At 41.3% G+C, this 22659-nt stretch overlaps 1 protein-coding gene across 12 annotated transcripts in view; it reads right to left on the minus strand.

Annotated features, from left to right (window-relative positions):
• The window catches only part of LAMA3 (laminin subunit alpha 3), a 239848-nt gene that overhangs the window by 207912 nt on the left and 9277 nt on the right, over positions 1-22659 (minus strand). For all 12 annotated transcript variants that reach the window (XR_010836889.1, XR_010836890.1, XR_010836892.1 and 9 more), the window contains exon 2: positions 12082-12234. Coding sequence is in view for 8 of the 12 variants with exons in the window: in XM_059040920.2 (XP_058896903.1) it covers positions 12082-12234 (153 nt within the window). In the remaining 4 variants the exon portion in view is untranslated. The remainder of the gene's footprint in view (positions 1-12081; positions 12235-22659) is intronic.

Here is a 22659-nt window from a genome sequence, read left to right on the forward strand (position 1 = left end):
CTCTCATGATCTTTTGTATTTCTGCAGTGTCAGTTGTTACTTCTCCATTTTCATTTCTAATTCTATTGATTTGAGTCTTCTCCCTTTTTTTCTTGATGAGTCTGGCTAATGGTTTATCAATTTTGTTTATCTTCTCAAAGAGCCAGCTTTTAGTTTTTTTGATCTTTGCTATTGTTTCCTTCATTTCTTTTTCATTTATTTCTGATCTGATCTTTATGATTTCTTTCCTTCTGCTAACTTTGGGTTTTTTTTGTTCTTCTTTCTCTAATTGCTTTAGGTGCAAGGTTAGGTTGTTTATTCGAGATGTTTCCTGTTTCTTAAGGTAGGACTGTATTGCTATAAGCTTCCCTCTTATAACTGCTTTTGCTGCATCCCATAGGTTTTGGGTCGTCGTGTCTCCATTGTCATTTGTTTCTAGGTATTTTTTGATTTGCTCTTTGATTTCTTCAGTGATCACTTCGTTATTAAGTAGTGTATTGTTTAGCCTCCATGTGTTTGTATTTTTTACAGATCTTTTCCTGTAATTGATATCTAGTCTCATAGCGTTGTGTTCAGAAAAGATACTTGATATAATTTCAATTTTCTTAAATTTACCAAGGCTTGATTTGTGACTCAAGATATGATCAATCCTGGAGAATGTTCCATGAGCACTTGAGAAAAATGTGTATTCTGCTGTTTTTAGATGGAATGTCCTATAAATATCAATTAAGTCCATCTTGTTTAATGTATCATTTAAAGCTTGTGTTTCCTTATTTATGTTCATTTTGGATGAACTGTCCATTGGTGAAAGTGGGGTGTTAAAGTCCCCTACTATGAATGTGTTACTGTCGATTTCCCCTTTTACGGCTGTTAGTATTTGCCTTATGTATTGAGGTGCTCCTATGTTGGGTGCATAAATATTTACAATTGTTATATCTTCTTCATGGATCGATCCCTTGATCATTATGTAGTGTCCTTCTTTGTCTCTTGTAACAGTCTTTATTTTAAAGTCTATTTTGTCTGATATGAGAACTGCTACTCCAGCTTTCTTTTGATTTCCATTTGCATGGAATATCTTTTTCCATCCCTTCACTTTCAGTCTGTATGTGTCCCTAGGTCTGAAGTGAGTCTCTTGTAGACAGCATATATATGGGTCTTGTTTTTGTATCCATTCAGCCAGTCTGTATCTTTTGGTGGGAGCATTTAATCCATTTACATTTAAGGTAATTATTGATATGTATGTTCCCAGTCCCATTTTCTTAATTGTTTTGGGTTTGTTATTGTAGGTCTTTTCCTTGTCTTGTGTTTGTTGCCTAGAGAAGTTCCTTTAGCATTTGTTGTAAAGCTGGTTTGGTGGTACTGAACTTTCTCAGCTTTTCCTTGTCTGTAAAGGTTTTAATTTCTCCATCAAATCTGAATGAGATCCTTGCTGGGTAGAGTAATTTGGTTGTAGGTTTTTCTCCTTCATCACTTTAAATATGTCCTGCCACTCCCTTCTGGCTTGCAGAGTTTCTGCTGAAAGATCAGCTGTTAACCTTATGGGGATTCCCTTGTGTGTTATTTGTTGTTTTTCCCTTGCTGCTTTTAATATGTTTTCTTTGTATTTAATTTTTGATAGTTTGATTAATATGTGTCTTGGCATGTTTCTCTTTGGATTTATCCTGTATGGGACTCTGTGCTTCCTGGACTTGATTAACTATTTCCTTTCCCATATTAGGGAAGTTTTCAACTATAATCTCTTCAAATATGTTCTCAGTCCCTTTCTTTTTCTCTTCTTCTTCTGGGATCCCTATAATTTAAATGTTGGTATGCTTAATGTTGTCCCAGAGGTCTCTGAGACTGTCCTCAGTTCTTTTCATTCTTTTTTCTTTATTCTGCTCTGCAGTAGTTATTTCCACTATTTTATCTTCCAGGTCACTTATCCATTCTTCTGCTTCAGTTATTCAATTGATCCCTTCCAGAGTATTTTTAATTTCATTTATTGTGTTGTTCATCGTTGCTTGTTTCCTCTTTAGTTCTTCTAGGTCCTTGTTAAAAGTTTCTTGCATTTTCTCTATTCTATTTCCAAGATTTTGGATCATCTTTATTATCATTATTCTGAATTCTTTTTCAGGTAGACTGTGTATTTCCTCTTCATTTGTTAGGTCTGGTGGGTTTTTATCTTGCTCCTTCAACTGCTGTGTGTTTATCTGTCTTCTCATTTTGCTTATCTTACTGTGTTTGGGGTCTCCTTTTTGCAGGCTGCAGGTTCATAGTTCCCGTTGTTTTTGGTGTCTGTTCCCAGTGGCTAACAATAATTGCTCCATCCAGAAAAAGCACTCAGCATTTTAGATTCCCTCTTTCCTGACTTTTTGCTTTGTTTATACACACAAAGAAAATGAAATCATACCACGCTATATATACAGCTTACATATAGTTTGCTTTTTTTTCTTCACACTATAGCACGAACATATGTCAGATCAACAAAGACCCCCTCTGTGGCATCCTTCCAGTGGTTGCCAATTAATCTATTCAATGAATCAGTCCCCTTTTACTGGATGTGAGATGGTTTCCCACATTATATAATTATAAACAATCCTCCCAAGAATATCTTTGCTCAAACATTTTAAGCACTTATCTTATTATTTCCTTAGGATAAATTCCTAGTTCCATGACAAACGTAGATAATAATTTTTTAAGATGCAAATGTTCTGGGAAGATGTAACATCAGTACTGAGCTTCCAGAACTTTACTGTGAATATATTTATAGATCCTTCACTCACTTGGAAGAGATAAGGCAGTGTAAGCTTATTGGAAGCCTAGAAAAGGAGAGAAGGAGGGGTGTCAGTGACAATTTCTCTAAGTAATGATAGTACTAGTCTATGTTTGCCTAGTGCTTCACAAGGATCAAAGCACATTCACCAACACTGTTCACAAGCACCTCCAGCCATAGCAGGGAGTCCTCCCCACACACACGGGGGAGGGCCTGCCAGGATGCTTCAACCCCAACCTGCCCAGGTTCTATGCCTCAATCAGTCTCTTCCCCACCCTGACCATCCTGCTGGGGCCAAAGGCTGGCACGGCAGCTTAGGTCCTCCCCAAGAAACCAAGTGGCTCTTCTTCTGGTCAATTCCCAGTTCCACATAACTCAATACCAGTGCCTTGGCATGCCATCTTCCTCCTGTCTTCTAACGGCATGGCCAGCCCTCAAAGAAATAGGATTAACCTTTTCTAGAAGGTACCAAGGTCTTTGTTTCTGTTTATTTTTCTCTCGGCAGCATAAGCCATGATCCAGGGATTTTTCAAGAAATGAACCCCAGTGCATGTTTGCCGTCTAGTTCTTTGAGAGACAAATTCGAGGGGGGCTGACCCACAGCCAGGGGGCTACCCCCTCTTGTGCCTCTTCCTGGACTGCAGACCTCACCCTCTCATGGGAGGCCAAACCCTGGTTATCACCCTTCCTGACAAGAAAGACCCCTCTGGCCACTCTGCAATGGCCTTAATCCTGGCACACAGGTGAACACGAGTCACAATGATGTGGGACTCAGGGTTACCTGGTAAGAGTCCCAAGAAAGTCACAGAGACCTCTGTTTAGCACTTTATCATATTAACATATATTCATAGAGAGTTTGGGAGAAAATTCCAGCAGAAGAGTGTTGCTGCTTTCTAGTACAATTCCTATCCCTGCTTCTGATTCTTGGTTTTATGTTGTCTGACTACAGCCTACTGAATGTTTTGGAAGGAAACATATTTAACTCATTTTCTGTTATGTCTGTTATACTTGTGGTGCTGGTTATATGGGAACTAGCAAATGTAAATGTAAATAGGGATATTTAAAAAATAGAGCCCAGCTGTTCATGGTTAGAGCAAGACACATAATCAAATGGGATACTATAAAAAGAATAGTGTTGAAATGTTTCTTTCCATTTAATTCATCATGTATGGAGGATGTAGGACCTTCCAGGACTTTTAAGGCCCATAGAGAAAAAGAAGAATATGATACACTCCTTGACCTTAAAGGAGCTCACGGTGTACCAAGCCTTCGTGACAGAGCGTGGCAACTGCCTCAGAGTAAACAGAAACAGAAGGGAGGGAAGCAAGCAGTCAGGGAAGGTTTCCAGGAGGTGATACCTGAGTTACCTTGGGAAGGAGGTAGCCAGACCAGGTGGTGAGAGCATGAACAGCACCCAAACAAGGCGACAAAGCAGGAAATGTCATGGAATATTTAGGTAATTACCAATAGGTCCCTACTGATGTGACGTAGAGTCTGTGGGAGAAAGTGGCATCTAGAAAAGACGCTGGTGAAAAGGCAGGAGCTAGACTGTGAGGGGACTTACATGCCATGCCAAGAAACTTGGACTTTATTCTGTAGGTAATGGGGAGCCAACTAGAGGATGTTAATCAGGGAGAATGACACGTTTAAATCTTTATTTCGCTCTGGAAGCAGTGAGAAAGATTGACAGGTAGATGCCTGGAAAACAGCCAACCTCAGTCATTTCTACTGTTTCTCAGCTCATCTTTCTGCAGCATGAGTGACTGCAGACCTACGGGAGGGACCTGAGAGCAGAGGCTGGGAGATGGGTTAGAAGGGTGGTGGACTAATCACAGGTAAAGCTGTCAAAGGACAAACTAGGGTAGCATGATTAAGAATCAAGACATAATAATGAATTAGATGGTATCCTTACCGTCTAAGGATGGTAGAAGGGGGAAGTGCAGGAATGTGGAAGAGACTCAGTGAGTAGTATGCTTATATACTGGCTCCTGGAAAGAAGCCTCAATGTGTAACATTGGCTAATTCCTGTGGTGTAAATGCTCCCACCATGGCTGATGTCAGTGGATACAGAGCTGGGAAGAGATACACAATTTCAGCTTTCACCACAGGTAGGAGCCACCTGCAGCACACAGAAGAGATTGCCTGGCTGACTAGAAAGCTTGCTTCCCTTATAGGGCAACAGCTAGACTACATTTCCTGCCTTCTCTGTAGTTAGTTAGTCTAAGTCTTTGAACCATTGTTTGGAGGGGGGTGACCAGGCCAGGATCGGTTAAGCTTCAACTATTCATGAATGAGAAATAAACTAGCATTGTGTTTAGCCACTAGCATCAGATCTATCTGTTTCAGTTTGAAGTAACCTTAGGTAATAATCTTAAGTAATACATGGAGTAAACGTTAATTCAACTTTATGGCTTGAGGAAATGGGTAGATGGTGGAAAAATATATTGAGAAAAAAGAATACATCAATTGAGAAAAAAAAATACTTAAAACAACCAACATGGCCAGAGAATACACCGTTTTTAGGTCAGAAGCTATTTCCCAGGCATTATTTTCTATAGTAGTGTTTAAAGATCTTGGAATCTATTCACTAACATATATTACCAATGTTGTTTGGGATAGTGATTCAGAGAACTAAGCAAAGTTGACATCGCACGATTCTATTCTGTTACTATGGATCCACTTAGCTTCTTAGAGTTTTTCACACATAAAAAGAAAATGCCAGACTGCCAGATTCTTGCCATTGTGTAAGTTCCTTAAAAAGCACTTCAAAGGCAAATTGCCATTTTTAGGTTATTACAGTAGCATAAAGGATAAAATTGCATCCCTAATAGCTCAGGAGATTTTATCAGTCCCTACTTTTCTACCCACTAACAAATTATATGCTTTCAAGGGTTGAGTCTCATGATTATATGTTCATTAATAGAATATTTATTAATTATAAATTTGCTCTGAATAAGACCTGTATCTTGTGTTATTCCTCTAAAATACTTAAATGATGTTGCAAAGAGACCCAAGTATTATAAGTGGAACCAACTATCTAGTTAATTACAGGGCCAATGCTGGTCCACTCCCACCCAGAGACTTGGTCTCACAGCAATATGCTTCCACTGGTACTACATGCTCGGGAAATTCAGACCGACCCGAGTCATCCTTGGCTCATTCTACATTCACTTGACAAATATTTATTGAGCATCTACTATGTGCTGAACACTATGCAAGATGTTGGGAGCAGAATAACATGTAGTGAACACAAGAAGACATTGTCCCTGGCTTCCTGAAGCTTACAGGCTAGAGAATTCCAAAATTCTAGAAATTCTAGAAATCTAGAAGACTGAGTCAAATCCAATAGTCATCCACTTTCTGGATTGAACTGTATCCACCCAGGGACCCAAATGAGTCAGACTCTTAATGACCCAGGCAACCCGAGAACCAATTTAATCCCCCAAACCCACACACTCAGGAAGTATCAGAAAGTAGCCCAGGCCTTCCTCCCATCTGAGTCAGAACTGACAAGGACTGCAAAGAATGTTTTGGACTCATCCACCAAAGTCTCATAAAAGTTGAATTGGACCAGGAAAAAAAAAAAAAAAAAGCTCCTAGAAGGCATCTGAATACTAAATTCACTCTCAGATGCATCTGGGCCCTGAGGAGTTCACAATCTATGCTGAGTTCATGAAAAAATAGGTAGACTAATGGGAAATTTCTCTGTGACCTTTTTTTTTTCTTTAAAAGTTATAATGCTGTTTCCTTCGTTTTTCTTAATCTGAGAGCTTTAGAAACATTTTTCTGGATTTTCTACTTACTGCATTTTGAATAACTTGTTCATAGTGTTTGCTTGTGTGGACGCCTAGTGGGGTTTCTGGACCTCAGTCTCAGCCCCTTTCTTCCCTGTCTTAGTTTGGGTCCTCTCTAAAACCAATTCTGGGGCTTCCCTGGTGGCTCAGTGGTTAAGAATCCACCTGTCAATGCAGGGGACACGGGTTTGAGCCCTGGTCCGGGAAGATCCCACGTGCCACAGAGCAACTCAGCCCGTGCGCCACAACTACTGAGCCCGCGCACCTAGAGCCCGTGCTCCGCAACAAAAGAAGCCACCTTAATGAGAAGCCTGCACACGGCAACAAAGAGTAGCCCCCCGCTTGCTGCAACTAGAGAAAGCCCACGCCCAGCAACAAAAACCCAACACAGCCAAAAATAAATAAATAAATAACTTTTAAAAATAAATAAACAAAACCAATTCTGAGATAAAGACTTGGGTACAGGTAGTTGATCTGGGAGTTGATCTGAAGAAGTATAAACTGGGAGAGAGAGGGACACAGAGGAGGGAGAAAAGCCAATGACTGAGGTGTTAATAGGCAGATTCCATGGGGGCCAACTGGGGCTCCCTCCTGGTGGAGACTCGGAAGAACTGTGAAGAAAGCTCCTCGGAATTGTCCCAAGAAGAGGCAGGGAAATGAGGGAATTTTCCACCAACTCCTGTCTCTTCTGGGTTGAGGGTTGCCTTGGGGGCATTAAATCCTACACTACAGGGCTAGCTACTCTAAACACAGGTCCTGGAAAGAGCCCTCAGGCAGGAAGCAGGGAGTCAGGTGGAGGCCCTGGAGATGGCACATGTGTGAACGGGCACAGGAGCTGTGGTCCGGGCTGCCCACTCAGAGGTCCCGGAGGGCTGAGGGCAGGGCCTGGCCTCCAGCCTTTGCCTCTAACAAGGCCCAAAGGACTGTCTTATCTATGGTAAGATAAGATAAGGGGTCTGTCTTATCCAGCCAGGCCCCTTTCCCCAGCAACCCTGCAGAACAGGGCGGCAATGGCATCTTTTCACACCTCCAGCCTCTGAGGCAAAAACATTCATTCCTTTTGCAGTTTCATGGGGGAGGGGTGTTTATTTGCTTTGTCTTTGTTTATTTCTACTACTAAGAGGTTAAAAACAGTACTCTTGAGGGCATGACAAGTTGTGTAAAAGCCTTAAAATTCTCCTTGAGATGGTTTTCCTGTTGTTCCCTGGAACCCATGAGTCAGGCTTATTCTGCTGGGGATCCTGTCTTGCCCCTGTGCTGGTCCCCCTCTTCCTTCCCACCTGAGATCCAGCGCCTCCCAACCTCCCAGCCACCTTGACTTCAAGGGACCATGAGAACCCCTGCCTCACCCACATTCACGTGTTTTTCCTTATACCTCAACCCTGGAGGAGGAACAGCAGAGTGAATATAGGGGGTCCACAGAGCAAGATTCATTCTAATTCTGAAGGAAATCCAGGAGCGTAACTCAAGCCCATTGCTACACCTTCTTATCTCACAGGGGGAGATCGCCAGAGGTCACGCCCCACCAGGAAGAAACAAATGTCCCTACATTCCCAAAATTCCCCTTTTAAAAACTGGACATCCACGTTTTGCTTCAAATGTCAAAATGAACTCATTATACTTGGCCAGACAAGATGAAAGTTTTCAGTAACACATTCTGTTCTTATTCTATAGCCTGAAACTGATTAGTAATATATAATGTAATGAACTTGAATAGCCCCAGAATATGCCACTGCCCCTGGAGAATTGCAGAACCTTCCTACGTTTGCCACCTTGTAAGGAGGAAAACTGCCCTTCAAGATCAAGTCCTGAAGGCAATGTTTTCACTTGTCAAACTGTGTTGGCCAAGAACAACAATGAAAACCACCAAGCAGTCCAAAACACAACAGAGAAAAGTAACCCCCTCGCGACAAAGTAAGCTGTCAAACTGACTATAGCACATCAAAGTCAAATTCCAGTTCTCAATAGCTAGAAAAAAAGTGGTTTGGTAATAACAAGTTCATGGCCTATATTTTATTTCCCAACCATGCAACAAGATTTGTACTTCCTTAAGTCAGAAGGAGAAAGACATATACCATATGATATCGCTTACATGTGAATCTAAAATATGACAAAAATGAACCTATCTATGAAACAAAAACAGAATCATGGACATAGAGAACAGACTGGTGGTTGCCAAGTGGGAAAGGGTTGGGGGAGGGATGGCGCAGGAGGTTGGTGTTAGCAGATGTAAGCTTTTATATACAAGATGGATAAACAACAAGGTCCTACTGTATAGCACAGAGAACTATATCAATATCCTATGACAAACCATACTGGAAAAGAATATTTAAAAAAGAATGTACATATATATGTATAACTGAATCACTTTGCTGTACAGGAGTAATTAACACAACATTGTAAATCAACTATACTTCAATTAAAAAATAAATTTAAAAAACTAAGAAAAAGAAAGATTTGCACTTCCTAAATCTAAGGTCTGTAGGTCACTATTCAATTATGAAATCTAACCTCTCAGTGACACTTTCATGGTTAATTCCAGCAAAAAGGAGAAAATACAAATCCCACTACTGGGGCATAAAATATTATTCTCACAAGATAAAACATGCTCGTTAAAGCACGTGTTGTTCCAACACAAGGAAAAACAAACATCCTCAGTCTGACATAATGTATATTGTGTTCCCTGCTTCTAGACTTTTCTAGAGTATTTTCTACAGGATTATATAGAGTATTTTCTAGAGGAGCAGAAGTTAGGAGTTGGTCTGTTTTACTAATGAGTGTTTACTAAAGTTCACTTTATTTTATTAAATAAAAACTTACTTAAAAACCACCCGCCTAAAGAGGTTTAAAATCAAAGTAGTCAACTCATTCAAACCTCACAGCAATCCTATGAGGTGAGCACTAGTATCATCTCACTTTATAAATGTGGAAACTGCAAGAGAGAGCAGTGAAGTCTGTGGCTCAGGGTCACATAGAGAGTAAGCAGTGCATCAGGACATGAACCGGGGTGGGCTGACCCTAGGACCCACACTCTCAGCCACCTACAGGGGAGCATCCCAGCCAGGATGGAGGTGGGTGGGCACAGTCTTCATGAAGATGTTTACCATGGCTCATGTCTGTCAGCAACCAGCAAATTACTAAATTGTTCCTACGCTGGTATTTTTTTAATTCATCTATCTTAATTAAGGATTTTTCGATACATCAAAAGGGTACTTTTAAAAGGTAGGTTTTTTAAAAAAAAAAATAGCCTTAAGGGAAAAAGAGCAAATCCACAAGGCACTGGTATGTTCAGTAAACATCATTTAATGGGTTAAAATTCCCAGCTAACTACAGAAATCCTCAGTTTAAAAAGTGGTATGACAGGGCTTTCCTGGTGGCGCAGTGGTTGAGAGTCCGCCTGCTGATGCAGGGGACACGGGTTCGTGCCCCAGTCTGGGAAGATCCCACATGCCGCAGAGCGGCTGGGCCTGTGAGCCATGGCCGCTGAGCCTGTGCTCCGCAACGGGAGAGGCCACACAGTGAGAGGCCTGCGTACCGCAAAAAAAAAAAAAAAAAAAAAGTGGTATGACAGGTAAATTCTAGTCATTATAGGCAAAATCTCTACTGAATTAATGCTAGAAAGATAAGACTAATTCATAGTTGAAACGGGTTATGGAGTCTTTCACACCATGACGGATGTCCCTGAATTATCTCAGATGCAAACTGACAGTGAAACTATTCTCAGGAGAGGCCTGATTTAACAAAATATATGGGCAGAAGAGGTGGAAAGCCCTTCTGTCACCAAAGTGAAGATAGCACGTTCATTGGAAGGAATCTCAGTATCATTAGATTTCTAGTCTGTGGGATGCATTTTCCTTTTGTATTTCTTATGTATCCCAAACACCAAGAACAGTACCTGGCACATAGAAGGTACTCAAGAAATGTTTGTTAAAGGAATAGGGTGAAATATATGGGAGGCATTGCCTGGTCTGAAGGAGGAAAAGAGAAGATGCATTAATTTTCTACTGCTGTTTAACAAATTACCACAAACTTAGAGGCATAAAACAACACCATTTATTATCTTGTAGTTCTTTACGTCAGGAGTCTGGGCATGATGAGGCCAGGTTCTCTGCCCAGGGTCCAGTCTGCAATCAAGATAATCACCAAATGCCTGGGAAGACCCACTTCCAAGTTTGCACATGTTGTTAGCAGAATCCAGATCCTTATGGTTGCAGGACTGAGGTTCCTGCTTTTTTGCTGGCTGTTGGCTGGGGCCTCTCTCAGTTTCTAGAACCCATTGTTAGGTCCTTGCCACGTGGCCATCACCACAGGCAGCTTTCCCTTTCAAGGGCAGCAGGAAAATTTCTCATGTTTAAAATCTCTTCCTTGGGGTAGGGCTCAGTCACTTTTAAGAGTTCCCTTAATTAGGAGAGGTCCCTCAGGATAGTCTCCCTTTTCAGCAGCTGACTTGGGACCTTAAATGCATCTGCAAAATCCCTTCATCTTTGTCACATGATGCCACTTTATCACGGAAGTGACATCCATCGTATTTCTAGTGCTGTCCACAGTCAAAAGAGAGGGCCATGTACACCAGGAGGGAAGCATTGTGGGGACGATCTTAGCCTACCACAGGACAGGTCTGAGTCAGGTACCCTCATGGACCAGCTGGCCAAACAAGGACAAAAACTATGGTAGTCAGTGTCCACAGAGTCAGAATTTCCAGGAAAGAGAATGCTATAAAAACATCTCTGCCATACCCACGTTCATAGTAGCATTATTCACAATAGCATAAGGGTGGAAGCAACCCAAATGTCCATTGATGGATGAATGGATAAACAAAATGTGATACCCATACAATGGAATAGTATTCAGCCTTTAAAAGAAAGGAAATTCTGACACATGCTGCAACGTGGATGAACCCTGAAGACATTCTGCTAAGTGAAATAAGCCAGTCACAAAAGGACAAATACGGTATGACTCCACTTACAGGAGGTACCAAGGGTAGTCAAATTCATAGAAATAGAAAGTAGAATGGGGAGTTAGTGTTTAATGAGTACAGAGGGCCAGTTCTTCAAGATAAAAAAGAGTTCTGGAGATTGATTTCACAACCATGTGAATCTTTTTAACACTACTGAACTGTACACTTAAAAATGGCTAATATGTTAAATTTTATGTACATGTACTTTACCACAGCCAAAGATAATAATAAAAAATACCTTTGCCAATGATACCGCTTACAACTATTTTTTAACTCATTTAATAGACGGATATGGGTGTCTGCCTCGTGACAGGCACTGTGCTGGGTGTCAAGGGACACAAATATTAATGTAACAGGTTTCACAGTGATTAGTGAACTGAAACTGAAGTTTGTTTTTAAAATAATCATTATTTTATCAGAAATAACCACAGAGGATATATGTATATGTATGACTGATTCACTTTGCTGTACAGCAGAAACTAACACAACATTGTAAATCAACTATACTCCAATAAAAAATTAATTAAAAAAAGAAATAACCACAGAAACAATGATCCAAACTGATTTTTCCTCATTCCAGATGAAATGTCCCAACTCACCTGCCCCAGATCCAAGGTGACGTTGACTTTGTTGTATCGCGTGCCTGAGGAGAGAGGAGGGCTTTGCCACCACAGTTCCGATCCATCAATTGCGTTGGTGATGGGGTGTGATTTCCTGGGGTCCTCAGAATTGCAGTAGTCACAGAACTGGCCCTGAAATAATAAAGCTCTTGTTTTACTGTCAAGTAGTTTTTTCTTATCAATTTAGTAGAAGAGGTAATTGAAACAAAGACTGTTTCCTATAGGTTAGAGAATTCAGCTATTGAATTTCATCATAATGTTTTCTGAAGATAGTAGTAAGGCTTTCTCTTTTTCATTCAGTCTTAAACCATATCAGCTGTTTATACCTCTGTTTATCGTGTTTCTAGGATACACATTATATTTATCTTCCATCAGTTAGAGCTATTTTTTTTTTGTCTTGTATGACACTTTAAGAAGAGCCTGTTGTGCCTGGGATGCAATGATGTTCTCCTTCAGCAAATCCTTTTAACTCTTTACATCCTCCTCTGCAAGTTCTGTGTCAAGCCCTGGGATACAAAGAGGATTCCTGCTCACAGCCCCAGTGGAGGTGATAAGCATACAAGTAACCATAAAGGAAGCAGGTTTGGCAAGAGTATAGAGCGCTGGGTCTAAGGCAGGGTGGAAGAGGTGGGATTTCAGCTGCCTGTGAGGATGGAGAGGAGGCTGGTAAGTGTCAGTGAGCAGTCAACAAGGAAGGTGTTCCAGGTGGAGGAACGAGCACCAGCAAAGGCACAGAGACCAGCTGGTCCATTTGAACAAGAGCATAAGTAATGGAAAACTACACTTGAAAGGTAAGTGGGGGAAATGTGGCTGGTCTGTGGATACCGGAGTGAGAAGTCGGCAGTTAATTTAGTAGGTAAGTGGGAATCCATTTTTACCTGGAGTGGTATTTATTTGATATTATCATCTCTACTGAATTCTGATTCTACTGATATCATCTCATCTTCTTACTGAATTACTCTTTTTTAGTAGGCAGATTCTCTTGATTCTATTTTGTTTTGTTTTTGTAATGAATTTTAGCACCATTACCACTCAAAAAGCTGAACATAGGCCTTTCTTATACATTGAATATACTTTTAACTGGTTCAAAGCCTCGTGCTTACCCAGTAGTGGATGTCACATACTGAACTGCTTTGCTCCCCAATTAAATGATCTAAGGGCATAACTACCAAATAGGAGAGGGATAGAGAAGCAAACTTAGACCCGCAGCCCCTCCAGAAATGTGCTGTGACAAAAGGGTAACTCTGCCCCAGACAAGCATCTTGGAAGTTAATTTTTTAATGCTCAAGGATAAATTCGAGCCTGGTGTGGAACTAAATGTGTGGCCGAATGTTTTCATCGAGTGTGTTACAGAGGGTTCTTTCATATGTGGTGATATATTATGTACAACTTTATCTTTTGACCCTTCATGAAGATACTTCTGTAACTCAGAAGCAGCACCGTGGGGTATGCAGTCCCATCGGTTCACGAGCCCAGAGGCCACATGTGTCTTGCCTTCCCTATATCACTTCAGCCTAGAATGTCACAGAAGCCCAATAAAGGAATAAACCCCTCAAGGTTTTTCAAAAAATTGTTTGAGTCCTTTCTATAAAATTTTATTATTATAATAAGTATAATTAATAATTATTTAAGCTAGGACATATTAACATTTATGAGCATTTTGCCCTTTAATGATTTTTATTTTTCCCATTTTCTCCCTAGAAATCATTTTACCAGTTTAATTATTTGGCGAGGGAATTAAATTGTTATTTCTTGAAGTTTAGAAGATTTACATGTGATGGAAGCAAATCTCCTCCAAGGATGTGGATGCTTATAATCTACATTTATCTCCATCTCCAGAGTATAGATATAAGGAATGGAGATGTTCCTTTTTTGTTGTTATAGATGAATTAAGGACTTACCATTAGAAATAAAAGTTTAAAATCTCTCAGTGGAAAATAAAGGTGAATACCTTTAAGAACTTGGAGCAAGGAATGAGTTCTTAAACAAGGTTCAGAAAGCATTGACCACAAAGGAAGAGACAGATTTGACTACATTAAAATTAAGAACATTGGGTCCATCAACAGATGAATAGACAAAGATGTGGTATATATATATATATATATATATATATATATATATATATATATATATATATACACTCAGCCATAAAAAAGATTGAAATAATGCCATTTGCAGCAACATGGATGGACCTAGAGTTTATCATACTAAGTGAAAAAGTCAGACAGAGAAAGACAAATATGATATCACTTACACATGGAATCTAAAAAAACGATACAAATGAACTTATTTACAACACAGAAATAGACTCACAGACATAGAAAACAAACTTATGGTTAACAAAGGGGAAGGGGGGAGAGATAAATTGGAAATTTGGGGAGATACACACTACTATGTATAAAATAGATAAACAACAAGGACCTACTGTAGAACACAGGAAACTATATTCAATATCTTAGAATAACCCATAATGGATAAGAATCTGAAAATATATATATATGTGTGTGTGTGTATATATATATATATAATTGAATCACCTGTGTACACCTGAAACATTGTAAATCAACTATATTTCAATTATTTTTTTTAAAAAATTAATGTTAAACAATAAAATCATTTCTCTCCCCCCAAAAATTGATTAATTAATTTTAAAAAATTAAGAACACTGTTCATCAAAGTCACCTTCAAGAAGTAGAAAGAAAAATTAATAACTGAATGATAGTCACAATACACAAGTGGCAGATAATCCCCAATGATGGCTGCCATCAATTCCTTCTCTGTGTGTGTCTGCTGCTCCACCTATCAACAGGTGGAGGCTATTTATCCTGGAGGTTATTGTCTCCCCTTGAATCCAGATTGACTTTATTATTTGCTTTGCTGTAGCGGAAGCATCATTCTGGGATTTTCAAGTAGAGGCCTTAAGAGGACTGACAGATTCTACTTCCTTCCTCTTGGAAGACAGCCTCCAGGTAAGAAGTTCAACCACTCCCAATCACCATGCCATGAGAAAGCCCAAGCTAACCAAGTGGAGAGGACATATGGAAGAACACAGGGGCACTCGGCATGTTAGTGAAGCCCTGGACTGTCCAGTCTACCCTAGCCAGCTGCTGACTACAACTCAGTGAGTGACCCCAGCTGACAACACATGGAGGAGAAGAACCGCCCGGCTGAGCCCCGTCATCCCACACAATTATAAGAAAAACATTGTTTTCGTTTCAAACCACTAAGTTTGGGGATGGTTTGTTACACAAGAACCAATAACTGAACAAAGAGCACAATATCAACAAGGAATTCTCATCAGAAATACATATCAAACTCCTACAGATCAATAAGGAAAGTATAAACAGTTCAACAGAAAAAATGAGCAAAAGAAAGAAAACACATTTTACACAAGAGGAAACACATTTGTCAATAAACATTTGAAGAAACGTTCACCATTCCCATCACTAGTGATCAGAGCAGACCACAGTGTAATACTGTTTTTTATAACTAATCAATAGGCCCAAATTTAAAGTTTGAGGATAACAAGAATTGGAAAGGGTGTGGTAGGAGTATGAATTGGTGCAAAGACTTTGGGAACTAGTTTGACATTACCTCCTAAAGTTGAAAATTCACATTTCCTATAACCCAAGAATTCGACCCTCAAGCTCACAACCTAAAAAGAAACTTTCGCACAAACTTGATGCATCATGTTTAAGAATATACATGGCAGCACTGTTCACAAGAACAAAATCCTGGGAGTAACCTAATAACCCAGCCACAGGAGTGTGAACAAATCAACAGAGGTATATTCACACAACAAATGAATACATGAACAATGATGGGTAAATGAATATACACAACAACATGCAACAATACAGATGAATCTTAGCAATATAACATTTAACAATATACACTTTTTATACAGTTAAGAACAACCAAAATGAAAAGCACTTACTTTTCAGGAATATGCATATAGATGTAATAAAAACTATATGGAAAGTAAAGCAAAGGAAAAATTAATAAAGGATTCAGGATGATGGTTACCCCAGATTGAGAGAAAAAGAGAGAGAGGTGGGGAAACCATATGGTTAGACATAAGTTATTGCTAAGGCCCTATTTTGAGTTTTGGTAGCAAGTTCATGGGTGCTTATTATACTATTTAAATTTTTTTTTTTTTGGCTGCACTGCACGGCATGCAGAATCTCAGTTCCCCGACCAGGGATTGAACCCATGCCCCCTGCTGTGGAAAGGTGGAGTCTTAACCCCTGGACCACCAGAGAAGTCCCTTGTTATACTATTTAAAATCCATCCATCCACATACACATTAAAGCTTATCATGTAAGCACCAATGATGAAAGCATGTCTTAAACTGAGGGTCATGAACAATCCATAATCTAATCTAATTCTGTACCTGAGGTCAAATATTTTTTAAATAACCATAAATAAATAAATAAAAGCAAGACAAAAACTGGTAGAAGTCAGAGAAGAGGGGGACAGACAGAGAACAAAGAGGATTCTTACATCCTTGTGTTCAGTTATTCATCCATCCAGGCAACAAACCTGTACTGACTATGTACTCTGTATCAGAAGCTATTCCAGACAGAGATGAGAATATTGAAAGATAAACAAGACAAGGGACTCACGCTCTGAATTGTGTCAAAGCTATTATTAGCCTAGTCATGTGGGAAACAGCAAATGTAATAGAAGGGGCTAGAAGGAAAGGGGACAAAACTGTTCAAATAAACAACAAAAGAGAGTTGAGATCCAAGGCTGGAGGGCCCCAGAGGACAAGCTAGTGTTTGCCCAGAAGCCCACGGAGTGACCTATCCTCTTTTAGAAAGATGGAAAAAAAAAAAAAGAGTCTCTCCTAGTTGCTCACATTTTTGATGATTCTCCTTAACCAAAAGCCTCTCATATATAATACTGTGCAACTGAATTCACAGCATAAACACTGTCTTGTTCTAAGAAACTAGAGGTTGATTACAGCACTACTCCCTAACACTTCTTTTACTGTCTGAACAGTCATTCATTTATTCAACTTTTCCAAATCGCCACCAATGTGTGGAGCACTGTGTTGGATGCTGGGGTAAAAACAAAGGAACAAACGCTAAGAGCTGGACCCGGCCCCGGAAGAAATTCAGTGGGATAGAAGAGAAGTAACTGAAACACAACGTGCAGGTGCTGGGATCAAGCGAGCATGTAGGGAGTGGGAGCCCAGGAGAGACACGCCATGCCTTCCCTGCCGAATCTTTACCACATTCTCAGATTCGTATCAAATCAGGACCTAAAGACGCAGAAGTGAAGGCTCACAGAGGTGAAGGGCCTCACCTCAAACCACACAGCTGGGACGTGCAGCAACCAGGACCCGCGTGTGGTTCTGGCCACAGTACTTACAGCTCAGAACGCTTTCCATCCTGGCCTGGCTGCTCTGGAAGCTGCATCAAAGAGCTCCGTCTTAGATTTGGATGGAGTGTGAGGCCGCACTGCAATAGCAATTACGTGATTTTCCAAACACCTGCCCACGACCAGATGTGTGGGAAGAGATCCAGCTGAGGAGGGAACCCCGTCTGACGGAAGCTTAGCTGCACCCATGCCCTGCGGCAGGCACAGAAAACACGGCAAGATCTAACCATGCTCACCCATCGACAGCCCTGTTTCATGATCACCACATTTGCGCTACCACGAACCCTCCTCCCTCACCATCACTCACCGAGGCTCCTGAGGTTACGTGCCTTAAAGGCACTGTCTCAAGTGGCCAGACCCAAGCTGGAGCCCTGATGTGGAGAACATTCTGGAGTGCGCCCATTCCAAACTTGGGATTGCTCCTTTACCAAAACCTTGTTCAGAACGTTCTCCATTCTGAGAGGCACAAAGCACATGGGCGTGGTTACCTACAACTAAGACAAGCATCTTGTAAATGTCCTGAGCACCTAAATGTCTGCATAGAGTGGGGTGAAGGGCGATCACACAGCCCAGGAGAGCGCCCAGCTCTGCGGCCCACACACAGCTTTCACCCCACCAGAAGGGGGCGCTTTGCCCTCTAGTGTGCCGGGTTCCTGGAGGAAGGGATTTGAGAGACCAAACAAGGGGCTCCAGGTTGGTTCCAGGTACGTATATTTTAATTTATTTTTTTAAATTTCTTTATTTTTGGCTTTGATGGGTCTTCGTTGCTGTGTGCGGGCTTTCTCTAGTTGTGGCGAGCGGGGGCTGCTTTTCTTTGTGGTGCGCAAGCTTCTCATTGCAGTGGCTTCTCTTGTTGCAGAGCACGGGCTCTAGGCGTGCGGGCTTCAGTAGTTGCAGCATGTGGGCTCAGTAGTTGTGGCTCGCGGGCTCTAGTGTGCAGGCTAGGTAGTTGTGGCACATGGGCTTAGTTGCTCAACAGCATGTGGGATCTTCCCAGACCAGGGCTCAAACCCGTGTCCCCTGCATTGACAGGCAGATTCTTAACCACTGTGCCACCAGGGAAGCCCAGGTATGTATTTTTTAAGGCAGATAAGCAAATATCTGCAAAATGTATACCTATTACTCAAAAACTATGTCCACTCAGGCCAAATTTCAGAGGGTTTTTCTTTTAGTTTGTTTCAAAGAGATGCATTTTGGAGTAGAATGATGGAGGTCTAAATCCTGCCTCTACCAGTCACAGCTTCAAAATGTTAATCAAATTATTTAGTCTCCCTTGGGTTCCATTTTCTATTTGTTAAAACAGGCTAACACCACCAACCTTACAGGGTGATTTTGATGATTCAATGAGACACCGTCCATAAAGTGATCACACCGCCATCAGAACCACTGGGGTGTTTATCCATTCATCAGTTCATCAACACTTAGGTTGCTTCCATATCTTGGCAATTGTAAATAATGCTGCTCTGAACACTGAGGTGCATGTGTCTTTTCAAATTAGTTTTTGTTTTTTTCAGATATATACCTAAGAGTGGAATTGCTGGGTCATATGGTAGTTCTATTTTTAGTTTTTTGAGAAACCTCCATACTATTTTCCACAGTGACTGTACCAATTTAGAGTCCCACCAACAGTGTACAAGTAAAACCCATCTTTTTAATGGTTTCCATATAATCCTCTTCCTTCTACTTCTCCCTCTATTCTCTTGTTCCCTATGCATAGTGTTGGCATATCACTGGCAATAAGGGGTCGCTTGGTACCTGTAGTTGCAGGTAAGCGGCCTGCTCGCAAATAAACCCAGGTTTCTGAGGTGGGCCAGGCCACACTTAGCTGTGTGCTCTATGCCCCAAACCCAAAGCACTTCCTCTTTAGAGCTTCATCCCAAAGCCTAGATTTACAAAAGCAGCTCTGCCTTGATAGTTTATTCATCCAACCGTCAACTATTGACCTGCTAAGGGCCAGATATTGTCCTCGGGAGAGAGTCTGACCTTGACCTGATGCATTCCTCAAACCAAATATTTCCCTCTCAATTCCATTTCAGTTATTAATCTCCTTATGAAATAATTACACTCTTTACCACTTTATTTTCCCATTGTCCTAATGCCCTCAACTCTTTCATTCATCCTTTTAAAATTTTATCAGTCACCTAAATTCTTTTGAGAACCAGAAAGGGAATACATACATACAAAAATAAAATGAAGTATTTATAAATTCTGGAAAGAGGTCTCACTCAGAGATAACATTCAAAACATATAACAACTAGGAAAGCGTGGCTTTCTGAGTTCCTAGTAACACCAAACATGTTCCCACCTCAGGGCCCTTGCACCTGCTGGTCCTCTGCTGGGAACACATTCTCCCAGCCTTTTCTTGGGGCTGGCTTCCTCTCAACCCTCAGCTTTCTGTACCAATAACACTCCTTAGAAAAGCTTCTCCATCTACTTGACCTATAGAAGTTTCCCTCTTTAATCTCTATCACAAAATCCCATTTATTCTCTCCAAGACACAATAACAACCTATAATTATCATATTAATTTGTTCACTGGTTGCAGTCTCTCCATAGATGGTTAGCTGCTTATAAGCAGGGACCTTTTCTGCCTTGTAAGGAATTGTACTCCCAGCCCATCATATCCCTGTCCTCTGTGCCTGGCACATAGATGTCAATAAATATTTGTTAAATATAGTAGTGGATGAATATTGCACACAAGTATGTGTACATGCATGCTTCCAGGTGGCAGTTCTTTCCTTAGGTGATTAAAAAGCTACAATAGGGATCATCCACAAAAGACAGGCTACCAGCTCTGGGTGAGCTGCCAGGTGTTAGGTGGTCAAGAAGAACAAGGAGCTAATTTGAAAGTAGCACTCAGAACCATTCACTTCCTGTGCCTGACTGTGCAGGCAAAAGGCAAAGGAGAAAGGTGCCACCTCCCCAGGGTTCCATTTCCCCCATGGAAGGGCACCAGGCAAGGGCCAGATGACAGGAGAATGATCTCACTGCCCAGGAACCCCAAACAAAAGGCTCCTGCCTTCTTATGCAACCAGGGAGTTGGGAGGGGCATGCAGAGAGGAGTAGAACAGTACCGAGCTGGAGTGGGGGAAAGGGCCTCACCCATAGCACCCCGATAGCACACCAAAAAGGAGCCTCAGTGGAGGCCTCCGAACAGAGGCTCTAGGGCAGAGAATGCAGATAAGTACATGAGCATGGCTGGTCCATGGGGGGCCTGACTCCTTGACTGCAGCTCCCTCCAGAAAACTGCAATGCACTGGTGTGGGGAGGGCAGCTGCCCCTGCTAGGCCCCAATTAAAGCCTTTGGACTGCCTATGATGCAACCTAAAATCACACAGACGATTCTGACCTGGAGACAGCCTTCTCGCCCTCCTCTTTGAAAATCCTTTCAGTGGTGCAGTGCACTGAAGGCAGTCCTTCTCCACAGCTGAACTCAATCCTTCACTCTGCAAAGCTACACCACCCTTTGTATTTTGTCTTCAGTGAAGATGGAGAACCATTGGTTACAAACATTCCTATCATGATTGTGACAGCCCTTGGCCTCATCTTCCTTGTGGTTAATCAAGCAGATTTACTCTTTCAGCTATGGTCTTCCTAAGCTACAGCGACAGTTGCTATCTATTACAGTTAGGGAAAAACCGCACTCCAGCAGCAAAGCAAGCAACTGATCAAAGAAAAAGGTGGCTGCATGTAACACCAAGTATGTGAGGGGTAGGAAGAGTTACTTCAAAGGCAGCATGGTGTTCAGAGAAAGGGAATGAAAACTTTATCAGGTCCTGGTATTTCTATTAGAAAAAGTGCCTTCAAGGTATATTTTTATTAAATAAAAGTCTACTATTTGACCTAAAAGATAATGAAGTAAAACAAGAGAAAAAAATCAACTAGTTTGTGGCAATCTTACTAAAAGATTTTCCTAAAGAGGTCTCTCAGCAACTTCTGCTACTTTTTCTGGTACATTAAAAACATTTGAAATTCAATGTCACATTAAAGATACATTAAGTGATCAGCTGTCACAATGAAATAGGAACTTCACTTAGAAACAGACAAGACATATAAGAAAGTTTGAAAGTCTAAAATTTTTGTGTTCTCATCAAATCACTAGGCAGACTACCTTGCATAGAATCTTTGCCACCAATGTCTTTTGTGCACACAAATCCTCAGCCACATTCAGTCTCTGCAGAGCCAATCTCAGGAAACAAGGAGCTGGGCCTTTCATTTCACAATCCCACCCCATCCTTCCCCTGATGCAGCCCCCAGAGTCCTCACTAGTAAAGGAATCACCCAACCACTGGGCTTTGTGCAGCTCACTGTGTCCAGAGCCCCCAGACTCCCACCACCCCGCCTGTGTTATTAGGCAATCCTTATTTTATGCCCCACTGATTTGTTATTTATATTCAAGGATTACTCTTAATATGGATGATCCCTAAATATTTGTTCAACCAAGAGCTCTCCTTATTCTGTTCAGGGACTAATTTTGAATATCAGATTGCAAAATCTCAAAAGCAGAGACCCTAGGACCACCCGAGAGCTTCATGTAGTCCCCCCATCCTCCACCCTCCCATACACAGATAACTCACACGCTGGTCAATAAACACTGCTGACTGACAGAGAGGTTGGTTATCTGGCTTAAAGCTGAAGCTACTGCTAGGGACTGAATATCTGTGTCCCTCCCCCAAATTCATATGTTAAGACCTAACCCACTAGATGATGGTATTACGATGAGGGTTCCACCTGCATGAATGGAATTAGTGCCCTTATATAAGAGGCCCTGGAGAGATCCCTCACCCCTCCCACCTTGTGAGGACAGTGGAAAAAACAGCAATCAGCAAACAGGAAGTGGGTCCACAAGAGACACTGAATCTGCCCATGCCTTGACCTTGGATTTCCCAGCCTCCAGAACTGTGAGAAATAAATTTCTGTCGCTTCTAAGCTATCAATCTATTTTTTGTTACAGCAGCCCAAACGGACTAAGCTGAGCTGCCGGAACAAAGTACCACAAACTGGGTGGCTTAAAACAACAGAAAGTTATTGTCTCACAGTTCTGGAAGCTGAAAGTCTGAAATCAAGGCATTGGCAGGGCCCCTTTCCCTCTGAAACCTGTAGAGGAAGGATCCTTCCTTGCCTCTTCCAGCTTCTGGTGGCCCAGTCCTAGTCATTGGTCTCTGCCACTACA

This window comes from Kogia breviceps, chromosome 15 (assembly GCF_026419965.1).
Source record: "Kogia breviceps isolate mKogBre1 chromosome 15, mKogBre1 haplotype 1, whole genome shotgun sequence".
Taxonomy (NCBI): domain Eukaryota; kingdom Metazoa; phylum Chordata; class Mammalia; order Artiodactyla; family Physeteridae; genus Kogia; species Kogia breviceps.